Source organism: Rhinoderma darwinii, chromosome 2 (genome assembly GCF_050947455.1).
Source record: "Rhinoderma darwinii isolate aRhiDar2 chromosome 2, aRhiDar2.hap1, whole genome shotgun sequence".
Classification (NCBI taxonomy): Eukaryota; Metazoa; Chordata; class Amphibia; order Anura; family Rhinodermatidae; genus Rhinoderma; species Rhinoderma darwinii.
The window spans coordinates 217,491,594-217,513,600 of NC_134688.1; the positions used below are offsets into that span (position 1 = coordinate 217,491,594).

General features: G+C 41.6%; 1 protein-coding gene across 6 annotated transcripts in view; it reads right to left on the reverse strand.

The window, feature by feature from the left end:
- Positions 1-2,141: 2,141 nt before the first annotated feature.
- EIF4H (eukaryotic translation initiation factor 4H) overlaps positions 2,142-22,007 on the reverse strand; it is a 60,839-nt gene continuing 40,973 nt past the window's right edge. For all 6 annotated transcript variants that reach the window (XM_075852840.1, XM_075852844.1, XM_075852838.1 and 3 more), the window contains 2 exons: positions 7,796-7,918; positions 2,142-4,276 (listed from right to left, as the gene is read on the reverse strand). In XM_075852840.1, coding sequence (XP_075708955.1) covers positions 4,134-4,276; positions 7,796-7,918 — 266 coding nt within the window. In that variant the 3' untranslated portion in view covers positions 2,142-4,133. The remainder of the gene's footprint in view (positions 4,277-7,795; positions 7,919-22,007) is intronic.

The following is a 22,007-nucleotide window of genomic DNA, read 5'->3' on the forward strand; positions in this document are numbered from 1 at the left end:
TCGGAGCTCTAGTTTGCTGAATTGGTTTACGGGTGCCATGTTGGATTTGCAAAGCCCCTGAAGGACCAAGACAGTGGAAACCCCCACCAAAAGTGACCCCATTTAGGAAACCACAGCACTAATAGAATTCATCTAGGGGTATAGTTGGCATTTTGATCACGGGTTTAATAAAAAAAAAAAAAAATTATTTCGTTTTTGCATTGCCATATTCTAGGAGCTATAACTTTTATTTTTCCATCAAGAAAGCTGTGTGAGGGCTTGTTTTTTGTGGAATAAACATATTGGTACCATTTTGGGCAAATGCGATTTTTTTGATCCTTATTTAATTTTTTGGGAGATGAAGTGACTAAAAATAGTCTGAATGACTGAATAGTTCAGGGCATAACGAGGCACTACCAATTATGCATAGTTTATTTATTTTTTTCTAATAAGACTTTATAAAAGGGATAAAGGGCAATTTTTAATTTTATTACTTAGAAATTTTTGTTTATTTTATTTTTTTTATTACTTTTAACTTTTTTTTTTATTCCCACTAGGGACTTGAAGATCCAAAACTGGATCGTTGTTATAATACCTTGCAATACTAATGTATTTGCAGGGTATGAGGGTATGTTCACACGGCTTATTTTCAGCCTTTTTTCGGGCCGTAATATCGGAAGCAGAACGGCTCCAAACATCTGCCCATTGATTTCAATGGGGAAACTGCGTTCTGTTCCGACCGGCCGTTTTTTTACGGAGCAGTTTTGAAAAACGGCCACGTTAACAATCGCCCCCGAAAAAGTGCATGTCACTTCTTAAACCGTTTTTTGAGCCGCTTTTCATGGACTATAAAAAAAACAGCTCCAAAAACAGCCATAAAAAACGGCTGAAAATCAGGGCAGTTTTTCCTTGAAAACAGCTCTGTATTTTCAGACATTTTTTAGTAAGCGTGTGACCATACACTATGTTCACACGCCATATTTACAGATGTAATTCAGGCGTTTTACGCCCGAAAAAACTGCTCCAAACATCTGCCCATTGAGGGACGGGCTTTTTTTTTACGCGCCACTGTCAAAAGACGCCCGCCTCAAAGAAGTGCATGTCATTTCTTGGGACGTAATTGGAGTAGTTTTTCCATGGACTCCAATGAAAACCAGCTCCAATTACGTTCGTAAGAGGTCGTGAAAAACGCGTACACTTGTCAAAACGTTTGAAATTCAGGAGCCGTTTTCGCCTGAAACCAGCTCCGTAATTTCAGACGTAATTGGCGGTGCCGTGTGAACATATACGCTGCCTGTCAGTGTGAAACTGACAGGTATAAGGGTAAGGTCCTGCCTCTGGCAGGACCTAATCGCCCTCCGTAGATGGCAGACCCAGAGGCCTTTGTTAGACCTCCGGTTGCCATAGCAACCATCAGCACCCCGCAATCACGTTGCGGGGTACCAATGTTGTTGTAACTCCTTAAATGAAGCGGTCACTATTGAACACTGCATTTTAGGGGTTAATCGGCGGGGATCAGAAATGTGATCCCACCCGATGTCTTCCCTCAGTACGAAGGCTGATAGTAGCAGCCAGTACTGAGAGATGCCAGACTCCAAGGAATGCTTGTGCGCTCCATTAGGAGCACACTTCGATTAACGGGCTGAAGGCACAAGGACCAGCACTGCAGCCCGTTAATCTGCGTGGGCTGGTCGGGAAGGGGTTGATCCCTTAGGGAATCTAGTGTCCATTTTCAGATCCACAATTTAACTTTATGATCCGGAACGGCTTACATTCCCTTTATGGTCACGTGCATTATATAGGCATGTGCTCACACTACACCTGAGTTATAAAATCAAAACTTTCACATTAGAAGGGTAGCTATGAGTAAGAACCAACAGGTTCGAAACGCGTATGCCTTCCTCACCCAGGATTTCTCATTTATTTGGTTTTAAATTTTCTTAATAAAGCAGAATTTAATTTTAACTGCATTGCGTGCCAGAACAATCTCTACTTTTATGGATATTCAACTACCTCCGACAGATTTCTTGTCCGTTAGCACCTATCAACATAGGATGTGGCAGCCAGACTTTATTGTGGTGAGCGTAACCAATTTTTGTTCTCCTGCTTAAGTTAGCAGTGTGCCCTAGAGAAAAATGAACAAATCACAAGTGACACACCACTTAATTATGTATTTCTTTTATTTAAAAGATCTTCCACAAAATACCATGTCCATATATTTACTTTCGGTCATGAAGCAGTACGTGTTGAGTGTTTGGAAATCCCACTGTAAAGTCAAATGTATAGAGCAGCTGTAAAGCTGTTTGTTCTATCTTTAAGCTTCCTCACACTGCAGATGTAAATAAATCTAGAATAAATCTGAGGGTATGGTGTTTCTTCTTGTTTATTACCACACAAAGCATGTCTTGTTTTAGATGCTAGTGTTAGACAAATGGTTCTTAACACAGAATGTATGTAGAGAAAAGAGCGTGAAAATATTTGATATGCTGAGACACTGGAGGTAAAAATTTCTGCCCTCATTTACTTTTATCATAATACTGGTTTTCAGATCCTTCTGCCATAACGGCCTGCAAAAATGTTGTCGCCAACAGCGGCAGGAAAACTGGTTATTCTTTATTTAACACAACATTGGCTGCGTTTACATCTGCGTCAGGGCTCTGTTCATGGGTTCCATCGGACCTTTTCATTAGGGAAACCCATGAACGGAAACCATTTCTTTCCGTTAATGGATTCCACTGAGTGAAAGGTCCGACGGGATCTATGAACAGAAACCCGACGCAGATGTGAACAAAGCCTTAATCATTTTCACTATGCCACTACCCAAATCTTAATGTCCTAATTTTAGGAGGAAAGTCCTGCCATAGAGCTCTTAGGCCCCCATGCACACGAACGTAAAAATGCCCGTAATTACGGGCCCATAGACTTCTATTGGCCACGGGTACCTTCCTTTGCTTACGGGAAGGTGCCCGTGCCGTTGAAAAATATAGAACATGTCCTATTTTTTTATTTTACGGGCCGTGCGACTATACTTTATAATGTAATTACGGGCACGGTCGTGTGCATGAGGCCTTAATGACAGATTTGGCAAGAAATGGACCTCAAGCAATAAGACTAGTGAGTAACTGCTGCCGAGAGCTACACAAGTAGAGCCAGCACCAATATAAAAAGGGGATATATAACAAAACACAGACACGAAGAATGCATATCAGCACTGTTAGTGCTCTGTCTGCAGAAATAGTAGAATTTATAAGGCTCAATTTGCCAGTTGAAGAGCTTTAAAAGAGGAGGAACCAAAAAAAATAGACTTTTATTGTATGCATGTTAAAAATTATTAGGCAACATAAAATCTTTACTAAGATTATTATACTTAGCACATCTTTCCTTTTGCAGGAACAGCTACCTTTTCATTAATTGGCGTCTCCATATTGTACATGAATTGCACAGTACAGCAAGAAAGTCTAATCAGTTGCGAAACATTTCAGAGTAAACTAGACACGTGATAGAATAAGTCATATGCGCCAATGTAAACAAAAATTTAACAAGTTATTTAGACAAACCTTCTCCGTGTGGAGAACTAAATAGAGCATTCTGTACAAATACAGAGAGGTGTTTGTGGAACAGGCTTAGAAGCCAAAAAACCTAATCAAGTTTACAGGTTAGCAGTTACCTGTCACTTTAATCCGTGGCATGAAACACATATGCCAGGTACTACCATCTCAGAGTCTTGGCAATACAGAACAAAACATGCAGGTAAGAGGTGAAGCAAAGTACTAAATAACTCAGGGGAAATGGAGTGTTAACAGAACGTTAACGCAATTACCCTGAAATTTAAAAAAAAAAAAATATGTTTTGAAAAAGATTGTAATTCTTCTCCCATGTCCAAAATGAACTCCATTTTTGGAGGAGGCTCCCCTGCAGGACATTGCAAGAGGGATAGAGGTGGAAACAGCACAATGCAGGTACAAGATACAGAAAAGCAGAGAACGTACTAAAAACCACTTGTTAACAGCTGACATGCATTCACAAGCTCAGTGTTCAGTTTCAGACAGGAGGGATATGAGGAGTGAATGTCAGGAGGCAGGAATGGTAACTGCGGGGTTGATGCTCCAGAGTGACTAGCTTACGCTTTCCTCCATCCCTCCCAATGTTTAAGCTCATTCCTTCTCTTTTGTTCCGCCGACTTCCTCTCTAGGTTTGGCTCCACCAAAGATCGCAGAGTGAGGATTGGCTACTTGATTGAGAGGTGTTCCAACTGTCCTGGGTTTAAGTTGAAGTCGTGGTCTATGTGCTCTTTCCTCTGTAGTAGACAGAAAAATTAAAATTAGAGGCAATTAAAAAAAAAAACAAAAAAAAAAAAACACAAATAATGCTACTTGCAGCACAACTGCTATATGTAAACTTAGGCTTTTAGGCATCCACATAAAATGGCTTGATATTGTAATTGTTATATAGAGAAGATTACTATGTGCACACGCGGCAGATATTTTCCCCTGCCAAGATGGCCTGAAATGTGCGTGTGACACATGGATTTTGCGGTGCATTCCAAACTTTGTATAGAAAATCTGGAAAAACCTGCTGCAGAAAAGAACATACTGCAGATTTTTAAATCTATTTCATACTCTGAAAGTAGATTTTATTAAGCATCTTACTTTTTATAAATGGAACTCCTATGTGGACTTGCGTATTTACATGGCTACATACACACCTTATGTAGTCTGATCCTGCAGCCATGCTCCGTTTTATTTACATACATTTGATTGGTTGCCAAGAAGCAGGGGGCAGACGGGTGTATGACTGCAGGATCAGACTATAGTGTTGGTTCCTAGTCTGTTACCAACGGAACACAATTACAATGTAGAATAAAAAAAATAAAAAATAAAAATTATAGCAACGGTGTAAAAGGGTTGTACATGGTTAGAAAAACATGGCAGCTTCCTTTTATAAACCGGGCCGCACCTTTCCACAGGTTAAGTGTGGTACTGTAGTTCAGCCCCATTCACTGAAATGGAGCTGCGCTGCAATACACCGACAAGCCATGGACAGATGTGATGCTGCTTCTGGAAGGGAGCTGCCATGTTTTCACAATCCGATCACTAAGTTGGGTGTGACATCACCACACAAGAAGCCTCTACGGACACCAAAGATACTGAAAGCCTACAGCCTAGACACCACTGCTCGCAAGTTCCTTTTCTTCTGGTAATAAACTGCACTTTAGTTGTTTTTTTTTAATGCCCTTTTAGGCTAATATGCAGTTTAACGTTACCACAAGAAATGAAACTTCCGATTGAAGCCACCCACAAGGGGCATAGGAGACACAGCGTACTATAAAATTGGAGTTCACAGGAAACCTTACACCCCTCAGTAATTTTTTTCACTCAATAAGGCTCTGTAAACACAGTTTTGCATTCTATTGAAAAAGGTACCGTATTTTTTGGACTATAAGGGCTCATGCACACAACCGTATTGGTGTGCACAGCCCGTGATTTGCGGCTCGGGCAGCCGCAGAGTGTCATTCGCGGGCAGCGCACATGGCCGTGTGCATTTATTTCAATGAGCCAGGCTCCCGGGCAATGTACGGACCGTGGAAACCAGTCATGTGCATGGGCCCATAGAAATAAATGGGACCGCAATTAACCCGCAGTTTTGTGCGTGAATTGTAGCTGCAAAAACACGTTTGTGTGCATGGGGCCTGAGACGCAATCTTGATAAAAAGTCCATGCGTCTTATAGTCGGCAGTCAAGGGACCCGGCAGCGCCGGGCCCCTGACCGCTTTTTACTTAACCCCTTCCCGACACACGATGTGCTGGCACATCATGGTGTGGGGAGGGGATGATGTTTGGAGTGGGCTCACGCGCTGAGCCCTCTCCATACACTGCAGGTGTTAGAGCAGTGTGTCAGCTGTAAAACACAGCTAACTGCCAGAAACAGTGATGGCATGGTTCCTGGGCATTTAGTTAAATGACGGTCAATAGCGACCGCGGCATTTATAGGGGTCTTCCCATAAAGGACATTTATGACATATCCACAGGATATGTAATAAGTGTTGGATAGATGCGGGCCCCACCACTGGGTTCTGCACCCATCTCTAGAATGGGGCCCCCTAAACCCTGTTGTTCTATCTTACTCGGCTCCGCTGTCTGCCGGCCACTTCCTGGTTAGGTGATCGGGAGTTACGGAAACAGTCTAGCGCTCGCTGAGCTACGCCGTTTCCGTAACTCCCATAGAAGTGAATGGTAAATAGGGAAACAGCGCAGCACTGTGAGCTACGCTGTTTCCAGAACTCGGTAGCTAAGAAAACAGCATACATGGTCGAGTTACGGAAACAGCGTAACTCGCTGAGCTACGCTGTTTTTGTAACGCCCATAGAACTGGATAGTAGTTACGGAAACCGCGTACCATGCTATGCTGCTTCTGTAACTGCCATTCACTACTATGGGAGTTACGTAAACAGCGTAGCTCAGCGAGTTACGCTGTTCATCTAATTATCGTTGGATCAAGTCCCCTAGGGGAACTAATAAAATGTGTTAAAAATAAACACCACACAAAAAACTTCACATTTTTCCCCAAGCACAGCGTAAAAAAATTGGTATCGCTGCGTCCGTATAAGTCCAAACTATTACAATATAGCATTATTTGACTTGCACGGTGAACCACGTAAAAAAGAAAAAAAAAAAAAAAAGTATAAGCCCAGAATAGTTTTTTTTGGTCACCGTAGCGCTAAAAAGGAATGGAAAAAAAAATAAATAAATAAAAAGTGCCAATATAAGCTAAAGCTCATCCCGCAAAAATTCTTATTTTCGGTTGTCTAAAACCTGGATGTGTCTTATTGTCCGAAAAATACGATAATTTTTCAAGATTAGAAAAAAGAAAAAAAAAAGGAACTTTTAAAAACAGGGTCGCTATCCTGTTGCCATTGACTTCTATTGTACAAAAACCAAGATCCATCTGGTTACTGCTAAGGCCCCATGCACACGAACGTGCTTTTGCGGCCGCAATTCCCCCTTAATCGTCAATATAGCAGCTTTGAGAGTATAAAGAGGTGCAGTGCCCATTAAACAAAAAATAAGCGTTTTCTCTACTTTTATAACTTTAAAAAGGTAAAGCTCACACAGGTCAGGTCAGTTTGATGCAGTTTTGAAAACCGGGAGAAAATCCAAAAAAACACGTATCCTTTTTATCAAATTTAATCTTGGCTAGAATTCTATGGAAAAAATAATTTGAGTAAAACTGACTGAGCGTGGTTTCCTAATGTAAATAATACACTTTGGAGTTGTGTATAGCAGACTTGGGCCAAAGTGTTAGGGTATGTTCACACGACCTCTTTTCAGAAGTAATGGAGGCGTTTTACGCCTCGAATTGCGCCTGAAAAGACGGCTCCAATACGTCGGCAATCATCTGCCCATTGCTTGCAATGGGTCTTACGATGTTCTGTGCAGACGAGCTGTCATTTTACGCGTCGCTGTCAAAATACGGCGCCTAAAATGATGGCTCGTCAAAAGAAGTGCAGGACACTTCTTGGGACATTTTTGGAGCCGTTTTCTCAGACTATTGAATACCGCTCCAAAAATGGCCGTAAAAAACAAAGTGGCTCAAAAAAACGTCTGAAAATACGGAGCTGTTTTCAAGTGAAAACCGCTCCTCATTTTCAGATGTATTTTGTTAATCGTGTAGACTGCAAATGTCAATAGCTAACAAACAGCTAGGCGATAATTCAATGAGACCGAACACTTGCCAAACAGAACTTGCGATGCAACAAACACAAAGCAGAACCACGCACACTGCAGAATTTATACCAATCCTATTATATTTCCCCAACCTTCTGAGGGTTCTCTGAAGTCCATAGATCCTGGACGTGGTGCCTCTCTGTAACGTCCAGCAGCTGCAGGTGGGGGCCCTCGTCGATCACTAGGACCACTGCGACCTCCATCATCTCTAAAGCCTATATAAGAAAGAAACAAATGCATATCAAACATCTAAGCCTATCCGTAGCATTTTCAGACTGTAGACTATGGTATGAAGTATATTTTGCCATAAAGAGATTCTCATTTTATATAAGTTACACAACTTTCTCCTCAACTTTGTACTTCAATGCCTCACTATTTGAGGAAATAGTCTACATACAGAGACTGAAAACCTGGCGACCGAATATTTTTCATAGCAGAAAGGATACATTTTTATCCAGTTTAGACAGGCGGCTAAATTGAAGCATGACAGAGTTTTGTGTAGATTGGATACAATTATGTCCACCACTTGGCTTAACTGCCAGAAGAATTAGACCATGTTCACATGGAGTGGATTTGCCATAAGTAATTCAGCCGAGGATTTGGGGTTTTATTTTACGCAGCACGCAATTAAAACTCATTTCTATTGCGGATTGACAAGCAGTTCTGCTAGCGGATTAGCCCAATTGTACTTAAATGGAAATAATCTGCGGCTTTTCAGCATGGAATCCGCGGCGCTAATGAAGGGAATGGTAACACTCAGTTGTCAATGTATTTATACATTTCCAAGAATGATGAGAAATGGAAAAATAGTCAAGGAAAAATGCTCCAGCATGGTTATGTAAGGAAACGCAGAAGCCATCATTTTTGCTGGACAAAATAGAGCAGCATGTAGCGCTATGTTATCTGGCAAAACGACAGAAGCCCGACCGAACCCATTAAGCCCTTCCCGCTGCAACCATTTTTCAGATTTATAATTTTTCCTCCCCACCTTCCAAATGCCATAAGGGCTCATCCACGCGTTGCGAAATTTCTGTTTTTTTTTCGTCCAGAACTGCGGACGGAAAAAATGCAGAATACAGTAGCAGCATAGTGAATTCCCAAATCTCATCCACACGTAAAAATGCAGTAAAAATGCAGTCCGAAAAATACACAGCACAGGTCAATTTCTGGACTGCAGCATGTCAATATCTGCTACGGAAAGTGGGCTGAATTGCTGCGTTTTTTCAGGACATCTCATCTTCTACCATTGTGAATAACCCGCAAAATCCGCACCATTTTCCACCCTGAAAACTGCAGTAAATAGTGCGTTTTTTCCACAGTGGAACATCTGCTACTTTCAGCGGAAATGCTGCAGAAATTTTCTGCAGCAATGCCGTTGTGTTTGGACAAGCCCTAACTTATTTTTTCCGTCTATATGACCTTATTAGGGTTTGATTTTTGCGGGATGAGTTGTAATTTTTTTAATCACACCATTTATTGTAGCATATAATGTACTAAGAAGTGGGGGAAAAAATTCTTTGTGGGGTGATAAAAAAACAAAAAACTATTCCTCCGTTGTTTTTTGCGCTTCGTTTTTACAGTGTTCACCGAGCTATTAAAACGACATGTTAATAACTTTATTCTGCAGGCAATACAATAACAGCGATACAAAATTTATAGATTTTAATACTTTTACAAGGAAAAAACAAATTGTAACAAAACATTTATTTTGTGCCGCCAAATTCTGAGAGCCATAACTTATTTTTCCGTCCGTTGAGCTGTATGAGGGCTTACATTTTGTGGGACAAGCTGTAGTTTTTAATGGTACGATTTCGGGGTATGTGCAGGTTTTTGATCACTTTTTTTCCATTTTTTTTGTGGGAGAGGAGGTGACCAAAAAACAGCAATTCAGTTAAATGTTATATTGTATTAGTTCAGACTTTTACTGACGCAGCGATACCAATTAGGTTTGTTTGATTTTTTGCAATGCTTTAGGGGGAAAATTGTTTTTTTTTTTTATCTTTTAATATTAATATTTTTTTTTGGGATATAAAAAAAAACAAAAAACAAACAACCAACATTTTTACTAGTCCCCCTAGGGGCTTGAACCAATGATTGTTGGATCACTTGCACTATATACTGGAATGCTAATGTATTGCAGTATATCGGGTTTCTGACAGGCAACTATTAAGCCCTGCCGGAGACCGTAGAAAACTGGCACCCAGGCTGCCATGCCAACTATCAGCACACCACGATCGTGTCGGGGAATTGGGGAGACGATGGGCTGTCAGAGAAGGTAGCCCCCCCACTTTAACGCTTTAGATGCCGCAGCCACTATTGACCGCAGCATCTAAGGGGTTAAACTAGCTGGATCGCGCTCGTTACAGTGAAGTGCCAGCTGTAACATACAGATGACACCCGCGTTGTATGGAGCTGGCTCAGCCCGTTCCATACTTCCCCTATCCTGCTATGGCGCAAGTATATGTCATACTTTGGGAAGGGGTTAAAGTCAATGGGCTCCTTTGGGCACTGGGATTTTTTTTTACAAAAGAAGTCTTGGGCAACAGGATAGGCATCCTTTTGCATCGTCCTGTTTGACGTGCTATTTTTTTTCCCAGTAAACTTGCAATGGAGGTTCCTAACATTATTATTTTGCCGGACAAAACAATTGACACCATGACAGAAACCGCACGCAACCTATTAAAGTCAATGGCTTCTGTTGTGCGCCACCTGTGTAGCTTCCAACATTCGATGCTCTGCTCCTATGACGGAACAGAACAGAATCACTGGATGAAGATGTGAACACCTAAAAAGGGCCTGTTCACATCTACGTTGGGCTTCCGTTTGGCTTTACATTCATCTGTTCCGTCAGAGGAACAGACAAATGGTAAGTACAGTTTCCGTTTGCATTTACCTTTGTTTTCAATGGTATTTTTTTGCTTTGACGGAAAGAATAGTGGAGAACACTACACTATTCTTTCCATCGAAAAAAAAAAACTGAATGGGGCCAAACTGAAAACAAAAAAATACCATTGAAAACAAAGGTAAATGCAAACGAAAACGACACTTTCCGTTTGTATGTTCCTCTGACGGAACAGCCAAATGCAGATGTGAACAGGCCCTTACAAAAAATGAATTACTTTGGAAACGTACACAAATGGATGAATGTACTATTCTTAACCAGACCACCAACTGTATATATGCAGAGCGTGTTAACGCTTGCTACCGGCAGTCAGACTGCCAGGGCCCCTGGATTAAAGAGAAGCGGTTTTAACCGCTTTTGTGTTCTCTGTACTCCTATACATAGCGCATAATCTGCGTGGTGTATAAAATAGAGGCAGCAGCAGCTATTGATCAGGGGGATCATGTAACTGATTACATGATCGCTGAAATACCGTTACTAAGAGGCAGCTGCTGGGTCTAACTAAACCCAGCACAGCCCTAAAAGCGACAAAAAAAAATAAAAAAATTATAAGGCTACATGCACACGTTGCGTATTTTGCGGCAAAAAATATGCAGCAAAACCGCAATAAATTTGCAGGACAAAAACGCACCTGAAGCGGTGCTGCATTGTTCGGTGCGGTTTTTACGTTTTGCCGAGTAAATTGCGGCGTTTTCATGTTGCGGGTTTTGCTGGGTATTCCTCTGAAACTAGGAAGATTGAATTTGCAGGAGGAATCACGGGATAAATGGACAGGTCACGGTTTCAAAAATACGCACCGCGTGTCAATTTACATCCCGAAAAATACTGCAGCGTGGACATGAGATCCCCTGGAATCTCAGTGCCTATGCTGGTACTGTATTACGCTGCCGTTTTGACTCACGTAATACACCTTGTGTGTATTGACCCTAAGAGCGCTAGTTTACCCTGTGGCTGCTGTGCAGTACGAAACAGTGGAAAGTGTAAAAGTACAAAAATTAAGTCTCAGAATAGTAAAGCAAAAAAAAAAAAAAAAAAAGGCCAATACCTCACCAAACCCCTCAAAAATGCTCCCCCGCCAATCATTATCGTAACGCTAGCCCTAACTCAATTACCCCAACATAGACAATATATCAAAATGTATGGTAGACAATCACAAATAAAAAGTCTATTTCAGGGTAACCCTGTACTACCAGAAAAAAAAAAAAAATAGCTAAAGAGCATTAAAAGTATTTTAAAAAGCTAGAAGCCTATTAAAAAGAAAAAAAAAAAAAGTGTTACGTGTAAAAAAAACAAACAAATCATGCAAAAAAATAGCATGCTAAGGTTCTGTTCACATCTGCGTTTGGGTCCCGTTCTGACGTTTCCATCACTATTGATTTTAATGGTGACTGAGCCCCTGCCCGTAGTTTGTTTCTGCAAACACGACGGGTCCAGTGCACAGCAGACACAAACGGAAACCACGGGCACGGACTCAGTCACCATTGAAATCAATGGTGATGGAAACCTCTGGTTTCCGTCGGTGTCAGTTTGTGTGCGCTCAGGGTCCCATTCTGACAGAAACCTCTGACGGAACATCAGAACGGGACCCCAACGCAGATGTGAACAGAGCCTAAAAATAGCTCAATGGTGCCTGGTTCCGAACCGATTAAAAGGCTTCCCATTTTGGGGAAAAAAAATCCTGCACACGACAACAGAATGCACAAACATGGCGTGAACCTAGCCTAAGCTTTTGACAATTACTGTACTACTATTCAAATTCATATGCATTTAGACATCATATCCAAACGACATTGACAGTCCCTTCTCAAAAGAGTTCACTTTTTTTTTTTTTTTTTTTTTAAATAACAAATATTGTCTATGCATACAACATACACCTGGCTTTACAAAAGCAACCATATACTTTTTGCTTGTCAAGTTACAATTACCAAAACATCACTTTGCTAACCTCAAGCCACTAAGGCCTCATGCACGCGACCGCAGCCATCTGCACGGCCGTGATTTTCGGGTCATCCGGCCACGGAGTGTCACCCGCGAGCCGCCCACATATCACGGGCCGTGAACATGGCCGCATCCATTATTTTCTATGAGCCTGGACCATACACGGACCGTGGAAATCACGGTTGTGTGCATGGGCCCATAGAAATGAACGGGGCTGCAATTCTCACGTGGATATTCGGGAGAATTGCAGCCGCAAAAGCACGTTCGTGTGCATGGGGCCTAAGAGTTCAAAAACCTTTTTGTTTGGTTTCTTTTTGCATAGTGTGTTAAAGCTTACTTAACCCTTCAGGTGACTCCAGAATAAGCTGGCGTGTGTACATGAGGAATAGCACTATCCGGCTATTGTATGACTTGCACGCGGATTTCTTTTTTTTAGCCTCTCAGTTGTCTCTGAGCTAGTGGGTGGCGACTAACTGCTATCAGGTCTTCTATACACTGCACACAGAATTGAAGAATCCTGGTTATTTATCTCGTATATTGAAACATGGAGGACATTACAAATCAGTAATGAGTAGTGTAGCTGTGAATCCAGCACTGGGGTGAAACATAACACTTACTAGAAGCTACAGCAGCGTCTCTCTCCCCTGCCCTGCTCTCCTCCTGTTCCCTAATCCACTCACTATAGACTTCTATAGGCAGAATGTCGATCCTTCAGTGAACTGGTAATCCGTCTTGTCAGCTAGATGCATTTACCAGTAAAATCAGAGTGCATAAACTAGGCCATGTTCAAACAGCATATTTTCAGGCATATTCAGGAGTGCAATTCACTCGTAATACTCTGAAATACACTTGTAAAAACGCCTGCAAACAGCTTCCCATTGATTTCAATGGGAAATACGCAGTGTAGTTCACATGAGGCATATTTTATAGTGCTGAATTAAAAAAAAACAAAAAAAACACCTGGCAAAATTCATTAAAAAGTAGCAACATGTCACTTCATGAAGCACTTTACAAGCTGATTTTTCCCAATTCCTATTAACTCCTTAACGCCGAAGGACGGATATATCCGTCCTCAGCAGCTGCTAGTTCGCGCAGGAGGACGAATATATCAGTCCTGTGATGGCGCGGGTACTGCCACTGTACCCACGCAATCAGCGGCAGGAGCACGGCTGTGATGCACAGCCTGGCTTCTGCTGCAACTGCCGGAATCGAAGCGCCCTTCGATTCCGGCAGTTTAACCCATTAAATGCCGCTGTCAATAGTGACAGCGGCATCTAATTTGTTTGACAGAGGGAGGGAGCTCCCTCTGTCACCCGATCGGCGCCCCCGCAAACAAATCGCGGGTCGCCGTCGTTTTTCCATGACAGCCGGGGGTCTAACAAAGACCCCCAGGTCTGTCTTCCGCAATTGCCTGTTAGGCGATGCCGGAGGCATGACCTAACAGGTTGCCTGTCAGTTTTACACTGACAGGCAATAATGCTTTGGTATACGAAGTATACCAAAGCATTATATATGCGATCGGCACATCGCATAGTGTAGTCCCCTGGTGGGACTTAAAAAAAAAAATGTCAATCAGTTAAATAAAGTTTGTAGAAAAAAAAAGAATAATTACAGTCAAAATCAAATAAAACTACTTTTTTTGCCCAAAAAGTGGTTTTATTCAGTAAAAGTGTCAAAACAAATAACACATACATATATGGTATCCCCGCGATCGTAACAACTTGACCAATAAAATGAACACATTAATTAAACCGCCGGATGAACGGCGTCCAAAAAAACAACGGCAAAATTCTCTTTTCTCCCATTCCCCCCATAAAAAATAAAATAAAAGTTAATCTATAAGTCCTATGTCCCCCAAAATAGTACTAATGAAATCTAAACATTGGCCCGCAATAATCAAGCCCACATACGGCCACATCGACGGAAAAATAAAAAAATGACGGCTCTTGGAATGCGGCGATACAAAAACAAGTAATTTTTTTCTAAAAGGCTTTTTATTGTGCAAACGTAGGAAAACACATAAAACCCTTACATATTTGGTATCCCCGTAATCGTGCCGACCCATAGAATAAAGTTAACATGTTATTTACGCTGCATAGTAAACGGCGTAAATTTATAACGTGAAAATTAATGCTGGAATAGCTGCTTATTTTCAATTCTCTCCTAAAATAAAGTTAATAAAAGTTAATCAATATATTAGATGCATCCAAAAATGGTACAATTACAAAATACAACTCGTCCCGCAAAAACAAGCCCTTATACGGCTATGTCGACGGAATAAAAAAAAAAAAGTTACGACTCTTGGAATGTGACCATGAAAAAACAAAAAAAAAAATCCTTGGTCATTAACGTGCAAAATGGCCCGGTCATTAAGGGGTTAAAGGGAATGTGTTGCCAGAAAAACATGTTTTTGTTTTTTTAATTAAACATTTAGTGTGTAGGTGATTAAACATTGTTCAAATTTTTTTTATTTTTTCCACGAGTCAGGAAATATTATAAATTAGATTCTAATTTATAATATTTCCCATTGCTGGTCACTAGATGGAGCTATTCCCAAAATTGCAGCATTGCAAAATTGGGTAAAAAGCCCTCGCTCTAGTGAGCTCTCAGCATCCCCCCCTCCTTTATCCTGGCTAGTGCCGGGATAAACGAGGGGTTTGAACGGTCTATCCTCCTACACTGTGTGTCGCCATTTTTTGAGCTAACACACAGTGTAGTAGGTTTACATACAGTAGTAAACGTACACAAACACGAACATACATTGAAATCTCTTACCTGCTCCTGCCGCCGCGGCTACCTCCGGCCCGTCCGCTGCCGCTGGTCCAAGTGCACAAGTCCGGAAGCCGCGACCGGAAGTAGTAATCTTACTGTCCGGCCGCGACTTCCGGACGGCGCCAATTTCAAATTGGACTGTGTGGGAGCGGCGCATGCGCAGTTCCCACACAGACGGCGTACACAGAAGTGGATGGGACGGGAGCCGTTCGCAGTCCCTATGGGACTGTGGCTGCCGTATTCCATGTCTGTATGTGTCGTTAATCGACACATACAGAAAAGGAACAAAAAATGGCAGCCCCCATAGAGAAGAAAAAGTGTAAAAATAAGAAAAAGTAAAACACAAACACACAAATAAATATAAACGTTTTTAATAAAGCACTAACATCTTTAACATATGAAAAAAAAAATTGTGATGACACTGTTCCTTTAAGGGCTGGTTCACACTGAGTTTTTGACACGTTATGATGTGGAAAACGCATCAAAAATGCCTCCCATTGATTTCAATGAAAGGCGGAGGCGCTTTTTTCCCGCGAGCGGAAAAACCGTCCCGCGGGAAAAAGAAGCCACATGCCCTATCTTCGGGCGTTTACGTCTCTGACCTCCCATTGACATCAATGGGATGCAGAGAAAGCGTATTTCGCAGCGTTTTGCCCGCAGCGCTCAATGGCTGCAGGCGAAAAACGCGGCAAACGGCGTGCAGGCAGATCAAAATATGCCTCAAAATTTCAAATAGAATTTTGAGGCAGAATTTTCTATTTGCAAAAAACGCCGTGTGAACATACCCTAAAAACTGCAACAAAAATACGGCTCAAATTATGCTTGCAAAAAAAAAATAAAAATAAAAAAAAGATTTGAAAGTCAGCTCCAAAAACTTGTAGCTTTCAAAGCTTTCAAAGATTTATGCAAAGTTTGTTGAAAAGTTAGTAACCATTTATGTGTAATGTGCTGTAAATTTTAGGTTTCTTTTGTACATTCTTTTATTCTGGACTTTTAGCTCCTGCAAGTAAGTCAACGCCGAACTGCGCACATAATTTGAAAACGGTTGCCTACAGTGAAAAGCAAGTTACATAACACCACGTCATGGACTGTCTTGCCTAGAGGCTCCATGACATGCAGTTACATCAGGACCGTCGCGAGACATAGCAGTGAACGACGGCCGCACTCCCACTTTAATGGCTGGGATGAGAAATACCGTATTTTTCGGACTATAAGACACGCCTGACTATAAGACGCACCCAGGTTTTAGACTGCAGAAAATTGGAAAAAAATTCATATTTTACTACTTTCACACAAAAAACACAACTATTGGTTGTATAAAAAAAAAAAATAATTATTTGTTCGGTTTCACGATTTTCTGAGAGCCATAACTTATATTTTTTCATCGTTTGAGTGCTGTAAGGGCTTATTTTTTGCGGGACGAGCTGTAATTTATATTAGCACCATTTTTTAGTACACACTTTTTTTAATCACTTTTTATTTAATTCTTTTTAGAGCTGTGGTGACCAAAAGACAAAGATTCTGGGGTTTTAAATATTTTTTTTTTTTACGCCGTTCACAGTGAGAGTCAAATAATGCTATATTGTAAGGGTATGTTCACACAGCTTATTTTCGGCTGTTTTTCTGAAAAATCGGAAGCAGAACACCTCCAAACATCTGCCCATTGAATTTTCCCATTAAATGGGAAAAACGGCGTTCTGTTCTGAACGGGTGTTTTTTTTTGTGTGCAGCCGTTTCGAAAAAACGTTGCGTAAAAAGAAGTGCATGTCACTACTTGAGACGTTTTTGGAGCAGTTTTTCATGGACTATAGAAAAACCGCTCCAAAAACGGCCGTAAAAAACACGAGTTTGCTTTAAAAAAAATGTCTGATAATCAGGAGCTGTTTTCCCTTGAAAACAGCTCCGTATTTTTAGACGTTTTTTAGTAAGCTTGTGAACATACCCTAATACTTTCAAACTTTTACGGACTCAACAATACAAATTTTTATTTATTTTTACATTGTGCTTGGGGAAAACTGGGAAAGGGGTTTTGTTTTTTAACTAACATTTTCAGGTGTGTAAAAAAAAAAACTTTTTTTTTTTTTTTTACTACACATTTTATTAGTTCCAATAGGGGACTTGAACCAGCGATCATTAGATCGCTGGTACAATACAATGCAATACATGGATGAGTTACGGGAACAGCGTAACTCACTGAGCTACGCTGTTTCAGTAACGCCCATAGTAGTGAATGGCTGTTACAGAAGCAGCGTAGCATGCTACGCTGTTTCCGTAACTACTATTCAGTTCTACGGGAGTTCCGTAAACAGCGTAGCTCGGCAAGTGACACTGTTTCCGTAACTCGACCATGTACGCGGTTTTCGTAGCTACAGAGTTCCGGAAACAGCGTAGCTCGCAGTGCTATGCTATTTCCATAACTGCCATTCACTTCTACGGGAGTTAGGGAAACCGCATAGCTCAGCGAGCACTCGGCTGTTTCCGTAACTCCCGACCACTTAACCAGGAAGTAGCCAAGAGACAGTGTAGCCGAGTAAGATAGAACGGGGTTTAGGGGGCCCCGTTCTAGAGATAGGTGCGGGTCCCGGAGGTGGGACTCACATCTATTGAACATTTATGACATCTCCTGTGGAGATGTCATAAATGTCCTTCATGGGAAGACCCCTATAAATGCAGTGTTCGCTATTGACCACAGCATTTAACTAAACGGCAGGGAACATCGCGATCGCTGTTCCTGGCCGTTAGGGCAGCGTGTCAGCTGTAAAACACAGTTGACACCTGCAGTGAATGGAGCACATGTATATGCCCAGGGCAGACCTGGGGGCTTTTATCAGGCCCCTGGCTGCCATGACACCCCTTCGTAGGCCTGCGATTGCACCACATTATAAGTTCCTTATCTCCTACATAATGTGATCGGCACTGTAATGTAGATAACAGAAGATTTTTATTTAGAAAAAAACAATACATTTTGACCAAGTTATGACCTATTTTAGATTTATGCTAATTACTTCCGAAGTGTCCGGATTGTGAATAGATATCGCGACCTGGCTGGAGGGTGTATGTGACAGAACAGCATGATCTCGCAAGATCACGCTGTGCTGAGTACATGGATGGAGAGTAGGGTATGACGCCGATTGGTCAGCGTCATACACTTCTCTTTACAATGCCCACTTGGTCAAAAGGTAAAAACACGCCCAGTTGGGCATTAAACTAATTCGCATAAAACTAAAATTGCTCATAACTTGCTCAAAAATGTTTAGAAAAATAAAAAAAACACTGTTCTCTACATTACAGCGCCGATCAGATTATGTAGGAGATAGGCACTTATAATCTGGTGACAGACTCTTTAATGTTTTATTTGAAAAAAAAGTTGATGCTCAAAAAGGTGTACATAGCCTTTAAAAGGAACAGTGTCACCAAATTTATTTTTTTTTCTATCCGTTTTATGTTAGGGTTTTATTAAAAACGTTTGTATTTATTTGTGTGTTTGTGTGTTACTTTTTTCTATTTTTACACTTTTTCTTCCCTATGGGGGCTGGCATTTTTTTTTCCATTTCTGTATGTGCAGATTAACGACACATACAGACATGGAATACGGCAGCTCCAGTCCCATAGGGAATGCGAACGGGGCCCGTTCCATCCACTATGGTGTACGCCGTGTGTGGGGGAACGGCGCATGCGCCGCTCCCACACAGTTCAATTTGAAATGCGCGCCGTCCGGCGCCATTTTCCTGTGGACCGGAAGTCGCGGCCGGACAGTAAGATTACTACTTCCAGTCGCGGCTTCCGGACTTGTGCACATGGAGCAGCGGCAGCAGACGGACCGGAGGGAGCGGCGGCGACTGGAGCAGGTAAGTGATTTCTATGTATGTTCGTGTTTCAGTGTGTGTTTACTAGTGTATGTAAACCTTCCACACTGTGTGTTAGCTCAAAAAATGGCGACACACAGTGTAGGAGGTTAGACCGTTCAAACCCTTCGTTTCTCCCGGCACTAGCCAGGATAAAGGAGGGGGGGGATTCTGAGAGCTCACTAGAGCGAGGGATTTTTTCCCAATTTTGCAGCATAAAGCAATGTGGTTGCTTTACCAAATGCAATGCTGCAATTTTGGGAATTGCTCCATCTAGTGACCAGTGCTGGGAAATATTATAAATTGAATCCAATTTATAATATTTCCTGACTCGTGAAAAAAAAAAACTAAAAAAAAAAAAAACATGTTTTGCTGGCAACACATTCCCTTTAAGTATACAGAATCAAATTTTTGGGATAAAAATGAAAGTGAGGAGGTTGAGAAACCACAGCTAAAGCTAGTATTGAGTTGTATATACTACCTCCACTAAGGAAGCAATCTTTAGAAAAGTCACTGGATGTGATACAATGAAAGACTATTCTTCCAATAGGGTGGCGTTGCACCAATACTTGCTACTGGGGGTCCTGAATAAATCGTTCTCTGTGTTTGCGGACCGAAGAAAAAAATAAATAAAAGAAAAGAAAAGTAAACGCCAATTAATTTTTTTTTTAGTGCTGGAAGGGGATCACTTTTTCTTATATTACTTGTGAATATAAAAATGCACAGGAATCTTTTAGGGCATACCCAATTTTAGAAATAAACATGCTAAATTAAACCATCTTGGTCAAAAGAGGAAGATAGATACATTTTATCTATATCAAAACGTGTGGGCACGTGTTGGTAGTTGCAATGAATTGGAGTTTATGGATAGAAAACTATAAAATGATTGTGGCAGGGAAGAATATATAGCCTATGTGTATGTATAGCAGTGCTAACCTGCCTCAACTAGGCATCCAGCAGTACAAAAAAGATGTACTGTATTTTTTGGACTATAAGACAGTTATTAGCAGGAATAAATCTTTAAAAAAAGTCCCTGCTTCTTTTAAACCGCAGTCAAGGGACCCGGCTGTGCCGGGCCCCCTGACCACTTCATTACTTAATCCCTTCCAGACCCATGACAAGCCGGTACTTCATGGAGCGGGGGGAGGATGTATGGAGCGGGCTCAAGCGTTGTGCCCGCTCGATACAGTTGACACCTGCAGTGTGTTTAACAGCTAACACGCTGCTCTAACGGCCAGGAACAGCGATTTCGCTTTTCCTGGCCGTTTTAAGGGGCTGTGCCATAAAACACATGAAACCACTATCCACAGGATAGGGGATACACATGTAATCACTGGGGGTCCGACCGCTGGGACCACCAGCGATAAGGAGAACGGGGACCGAAAGCCACCAGGAGCGCTACATGAGAAGCTTGGACTTCCGGGTTCTGTGTCCGGCAGCGTCTTAGAGATGCATGAGCGTCTCTCCATTGATTTCAATGGAGCTGCCGAACAAATAAGCCGGACTTTCGGTCTCCGTTCTCCTTATCGCTGGGGGTCCCAGTGGTCGGGCCCCCAGCGTTCACGCATGTATCCCCTGTGGATAGGGGAAACGTGTTTTATGGAAAAACCTTTATCTAGTTAAATGGCATTTATAGAGTTTTTTCCGTGAAGGACATTTATGACCTACCCAAAGGATAGGTCATAAGTGTCAGATAGATGCGGGTCTCACCTCTGGGACCCACACCTATCTCTAGAACAGGGACCCCCTAAGCCCCGTTCTAGCTTTTTGTGCTCTTTCGGAAACTCGATTACATGTCGAGTTACTGAAACAGCGTAACGCGCTGTGCTACGCTGCTTCCGTAACGGCCATTCACTAATATGGGAGTTACGGAAACAGAGTAGCTCAGCGAGTTACGCTGTTTCAGTAACTGGACATGTAACCAAGTGGCTGCTGGTTCAAGTTCCCTAGGGGAACTAATGAAACGTGTAAAAAAAACTAAATAAGTTAGATACATTTTCAGGATTTAAAAAAATAAAATAAAATCCTTTCCCATTTTTCCCCAAGAACAATGTAAAAAATAAAAGAAATGGATATCCCTGCGTCCGTAAAAGTCAGATCTATTACAAAATACCATTATTTAACTCGCACGGTGAACAGTGTAAAAAAAAAAAAAAAAGTGTAAAACATCAGCATATTTTTTTTGGTCACCTTAGCGCTTAAAAAAAAAATAAAAAATGTAATAAAAAGGGTGATCAAAAAAAAAAATCTTTTATGTACCGAAAAATAGTGGCAATGAAAACTACAGCTCGTCCTGTAAAAAAATAAGCCCCCACATCGCTCAATCGATGAAAACATAGAAAAAAAAAAATAAGTTATGGCTCTCGGAATGTGGTGAAACAAAAAATAATTTTTTAACAAATACTTTTCTTTGTAAAAGTAGTAAAATATGAAGTAATTTTTTTTCCTATTTTCGGTTGTCTAGTGGGTGAGTCTTATGGTCAGGTGCGTCTTATAGTCCCAAAAATACGGTAATATGCAATTATTAAAAAGGTGGGTAAACCTAAAGGGGTTGTCTCATGAAGACAACATGTTTTTAGATGGAAGTCAGCTTTTCTAACCCCCAGTGATCAGCCGTTAAAAGCGCGAGGAGCGACACCTCTGGGCAGACATTTTTCCCTGCAGCGGCGACCAAATTGCCCATCCTTGGAATGCATGGACGGGCCGTGTCCGCCAGGGATGCACTCTGTTCTGGTTGATAAAGTGGAGTCCTGAGTGGGGGGAGGGGGGCTCTACGACATTCATATGCCCTAATAGGGCATAAGGACAGGAGTGGTCTTCATGAGACAATCCCTTCCATGAGATGAC